Raw genomic sequence first — 5,293 nt, 5'->3', positions numbered from 1 at the left:
CCCCCAATTAAATTGCTGTGGCCAAGGTTACTAAACATATTACCCTAATAGACCTCTCTGCTTCTCCCAAGACCTCCAGCTCTCTGGCTTCTTCATCAACTCCTCCTGGAAGAGACGTCCTGCGCATGCACAGAGTGCCGTGCGCCTCTATGAGCATGTCCAGAAAAACCATTCTCAGGGTCAGAGTAAACACACACAATATGTGCATGCTCATGCGCATCAGAGGTCTCATTGGAAGTGACATCTTGCAGCCCTACTTAAGCAGACCTGTGGCACACATCCATTGCTGATTGATCCTCAGCTATTCCTGTGTCTGTAGTTTCTGTGATCCTGTTTATTAACTCGGCATGCCTTGACTTTTCTTCTGCCTGCTGATTGTACCCGCTTGATTCCCAGCTTTGACCTCTGCTCATTCTTGACCTGGCTTTTGGATCCTAATTTAGTACTGCTGCTCCTGATTGGCTTGACCCCGGCATGTGTCCCCGACCCAACTTCTGCTCCGGTACCCCACTTGAACCTGCTCTCCTACCATCCAGGCACCACTGCTACCTTGTGTCCTCTTCCCCCTGTCCTCATATCCAGGGAAGTTGGACACAGGACACAAGGGACCCCATCTCCTCCATTTGGTCTCACTCCAGGTACGTGACATCTCCCATGCTCATCTCTAGGACTTCTTTAGAGCCTCCTCCCAAGATCTCCAGCTCTCTGGCTCCTTCCTCAGCTCCTCCCATGCTCATCTCCAGGACTTCTTCAGAGTCTCGCCAATCCTCTGAAACCCCCTACCCCAACCTGTCCAGCTATCTCCTACTGTGTCTACCTTTAGGGGATGCCTGAAAATTAATCTCTCCATGGATGTCTATCCCACCTCTACCTAACAACTGAACTATTCATTTCTCAAACAACTCATCCCAACACAACTTCCACATTTTCTACCACTTGCTCCTCCCTTTTAGATTGTAAGATCTCACGTGTAGGGTCCTCCTAACCATCTTGTCTTGAATTGCATTGTAACTGTAATGTCCTCCTTATATTGTAAAACACTGCACAAACTCTTGTTGCTATATAAATACTAAATAATAATGATAACAAAAACAATAATAATAATAACAGCACAGGGAGTATTTTATGCTTTTCTGTTATACTCACCTGCCAAGGATGACTTCAGAATGGTAATGTGATGCTGCAGAGTTCTCCTTATCTTCCATTCCTCCTTGGTGTTGGGTGGTCCTCAGTGATGCAGAGAGGAGCTATGACCTGATGACATCAGTACCGCTCTCTGCATCACTGGGAAGACTGAGTACATGTAGTGATTTAAAGTGACAGCAGACATAGGGGGGAGGTGAGTATTGCAGTTGTTACATTTAAATAATTGCATAAGCCTAATTACAGGTTCTGTTAACATTTCTACTTTATACTAGGTTGCTAAAAAAAAAAAAGCCCACTGCTGGGTCCAATAGGAAGATACATAGCACAAAGCTTATAGTAGGTAGAAAAACCTCAACATTCTTTGATACTTACACAGATGGCAGTCCCCAGAGATCCTCCTTTTTACCCCAGATGAAGTAATCTCTTCCCTTCTCCAACCTCAGAGAGTTCTGACATTTCCCATGATTAAGAAAATGACGTTTCGACCCTTGCGATACTTCATCTGCACCTAGGAAGGCAAAAGCTATTAATGTCTTGCCTATTCTCAGTTCTCTTTCCTTGAAAGAACATCTTGCAAATCCTGCGAATGAAAACTGAACCGCAGGCACAAAAACATTCACCTAAATACAGTAAAACCCTCAATAGCCACAAAAGGTGTAAATCCACTTTGTGTGCATCAAATGCCCTTACAAACCCTGTAATTAGCCTGCCAAAGTAGCAGTGACATCCTCATTAATGATGGAGGGTGAAGCAAACCTTAATGCCTGAACCCAGTTTTGCAAATTTGGCATATGTTAGTAAAACTGTATATATATTTGCAACTACTTATTGGTCTGTTTCTAAGCAATTTACAGGGCCCTTTGCCCTGAAAATGTCTTTGAACATTCGTTCTTAATATATTCTCTTTGCAGGTTGAATGTATTGACATGTCATACTACATTATGATCACTAGATGGAGCTGAGGAGCATCTTTACTGGTTGACTGTATTGGCATGTAATACTGCATTATGGCCACTAGATGCTGAGGAGCATCAGAAATACATACTTATTTCCTATGCTCCACAGCTCCATCTAGTGGTCATTATTGGTAATGATCACTGTGATTGGCTATCACAGTGATCACCTGATTGAGAGCCTGGTCTTCTTAGACATGGTGCTGTTGGCGTCAGCTCAGCGTGCCCTCAGCACATTTAGCACATAATAGTAGATAAACCTAAGATACCATAACAGCATAAAAGCACTTTTTTCCAAATGCTCTGAGTATACATCAAAGCCCACTTTTGGCTTTTTAATAGACTTGAAGGTTCCCCTCTTATTTCTGCATAGAAGGGTCTAAGTAGGAGTCCAACATTCCATTTTCAGTTTAATTGTAATGCAAGTTTATAGTCAGGGCTGGATTTACTCTCTCTGCTGCCCCAAGGCCAGGTTCCTCAATGCGCCCCCCTCTACCCGCCAACCCCCCAATGGCAACTTTATTTTTTTTTTACTTTTTCATTTTTAACATTTTCATTTATTTTTTAACTTTTTAAAATGTATATTTATCTTATTAACTTTTACTTTCTTATTTTTTAGTTTTATCTCATAATTTTTTTACCCTTTACTTTTTTAATCATTTTTTATCCTATTATTTTTTACTTTTTTTTAATCACCTTTTTATTTTAATTATTTGTTTTTCTTCATTTTATAATTTTTTTATCAATTGTATTTTTATTTTTTTTCTTCACTTAACTGCTTAATTTTACTTTATTGCTATCACAGAGGAGCTAACAAGCCCTTGTGTGATAGCATTTGGAGGTGACAGGCAGGCCCGGATTCCCCACAAGGACACTGAGGCCCGGCCTCGGGGCGGCAGGGCGCAGTGGGGCGGCAGCGTTGTGAAATCCCCCGACGCCCGGAACATGCAGTTCCGGGTGCCGGGCGGTAAGTTGCCTTCTACATTTAGTTCTGCTTTGCACAAGCAGGGCTAAATGTAATGTGGGGAAGCCGATTGTACGTTTACAAGTGATCTTGGCAATGTCACTGAGATCACTTGTAATAAGTTAGCAGTCTGTCCGTCCTCCCCGCACCTACCTCTCTCCTCGCTAGCTCCGTCCTACCCCGGCTGCCGAGTATCTCTCCTGTCCCGAGTCCCTGCCGCCGATGCAGGGAGCAGAGCGGCAGGGTTAAAAGTAACCCTGGCGCTCCGTGTACACAGTGAGAGGGGAGATCAGTCTTCCCCTCTCAGCTGTGACAGGAGTTCCAGCACAGTACTGTGCTAGAACTCCTGTATTGGAGGTGACAGGGTTAATAAAGAAAACCTGTCACTTCCAATTGCTATCACACAGGGGCTTGCTATGTCCTGTGTAATAGCAATAAAGTTAAGTGGGAAAAAAATTTGATAAAAAAAACAATTAAAGAAATAAAAAAATAAATAATCAGATTCAAAAAATAAAAAAGGTGATTAAAAAGTAAAAAATAAACAATAAGATTAAAAAATTATACAAAATAAAAAGAGTAAAAGATAAAATACAAAATTTAAAGAAGTAAAAAAATAAATAAAAATAAAAAAGTGATAAAAAAAGTTAAAAAAAGGGGGGAGGGGGGCGCATTGCGGAACCTGGCCTTGGGGCAGCAGGGAGAGTAAATCCGGCCCTGGTGACAGGTTCTCTTTATTGAACCTGTCACCTCCAATACAGGAGTTCTCGCACAGCACTGTGCTGGCTCTCCTGTGACAGTTGAGAGGGGAAGGCTGCGAGTGACCATAATCTAGCAGACCTAGTCAGACAAGCCCCTTCTCTTCCTTAGCACTACAAGTCTTTGTAGGGATTCCAGTGATGAGGGGTGTGACCATTATTCAGCTATGGTAAAGCAAAACAAACGACAAACGCATTCAACAATTTGTTACCAGTTATACAGTAAGGTGCACACGAAATGCGTGTGCGTTTGAGTGCGTTTGTCGTTTGTTTTGCTTTACCGATTTGGTGCAGCAACGCATGGGGTTTCTCAGCTGCCAATGGGATGTGCGGGATCCCTTGTGTGTTTCTGTACCTTTAAGGAGGTGGGGCGTCCTCCTGACAGGCCTGCACCCAATTTGATATCTTCTGCCCCCATGTGCTCCAAGATGGAGACTCTCATAGTTTAGAGTTAGGACCGCACTATAAGAGGTGCCTTGGCGAGGCAGTGCGGCTTACACATCCTTTGCAGAAGACGTGTATCCAAACCTCTGTCATTGTCCTTAGTGGTGAGACAAGTTGTTTTACATGCTGGTTTATGAGTGTGCCATGATGCCTTTCTACTGTTCCATTATTCAGCTATGCCGGCATGGAGCACTGGAGTGTAAGCACGTAAAGCACTTTAAGGTATTTTAAAGTGAAAATGAGTTGAGAATCACCACATGCGGCAGTATTGGACTATGAAGAGACTTCAATAGGCTTTCATTCTAATCACATAGATATAAAGTCATCATTACCTTCTTTAAAAACTCTTTGGATGGTCATCACATATGTTCTGTAGTTGTCCCTCTACTCTGTGTCACTGAGTGTCGCCTTGTACGCTATGGAAATAATAAAGAATGATTTATAAGGAAATGGTCAATATGATGAAAGCCAAACTCCAGGCAAACGGCTAAATATTCAGAATTACTATGTTTTTGGCAGAAGTTACCAAAGAATTTACCATTTTGTCCAACTGGTCTTGAGGCCTACACCAGCCAGAGAACGCATCAGAGTTCATGAATAAGGATGAGCTCAGGTCGGGATGAACATGGAAGGAGCTCCTCCGAACATAGAAGGAGCTTATCTGAACATTGAAAGAAGCTCCTCCGAACATGGAAGGTAGCTCCTCCGAATATGGAAGGATCTCCTCTGAACATGGAAGGAGCTCCTCTGAACATAGAAGGAGCTTATCTGAACATTGAAAGAAGCTCCTCCGAACATGGAAGGTAGCTCCTCCAAATATGGAAGGATCTCCTCTGAACATGGAAGGAGCTTATCTGAACATTGAAAGAAGCTCCTTCGAACATGGAAGGTAGCTCCTCCGAATATGGAAGGATCTCCTCTGAACATGGAAGGAGCTCCTCTGAACATAGAAGGAGCTTATCTGAACATTGAAAGAAGCTCCTCCGAACATGGAAGGTAGCTCCTCCGAATATGGAAGGATCTCCTCTGAA

At 42.9% G+C, this 5,293-nt stretch overlaps 1 protein-coding gene across 1 annotated transcript in view; it reads right to left on the bottom strand.

Moving 5' to 3' along the window:
- The window catches only part of LOC108791481 (complement C3-like), a 5,031-nt gene extending 355 nt beyond the window's left edge, over positions 1-4,676 (bottom strand). The window contains exons 1-2 of the mRNA XM_018561984.1: positions 4,595-4,676; positions 1,519-1,654 (exon numbers count right to left, since the gene is read on the bottom strand). Coding sequence (XP_018417486.1) covers positions 1,519-1,654; positions 4,595-4,622 — 164 coding nt within the window. The 5' untranslated portion in view covers positions 4,623-4,676. The remainder of the gene's footprint in view (positions 1-1,518; positions 1,655-4,594) is intronic.
- Positions 4,677-5,293: the final 617 nt, after the last annotated feature.

The sequence above is a fragment of the Nanorana parkeri genome, unplaced genomic scaffold, assembly GCF_000935625.1.
Source record: "Nanorana parkeri isolate BGI_ZX_2015 unplaced genomic scaffold, ASM93562v1 scaffold554, whole genome shotgun sequence".
Lineage (NCBI taxonomy): Eukaryota > Metazoa > Chordata > Amphibia > Anura > Dicroglossidae > Nanorana > Nanorana parkeri.
This window is presented reverse-complemented; position numbering and strand designations above follow the sequence as displayed.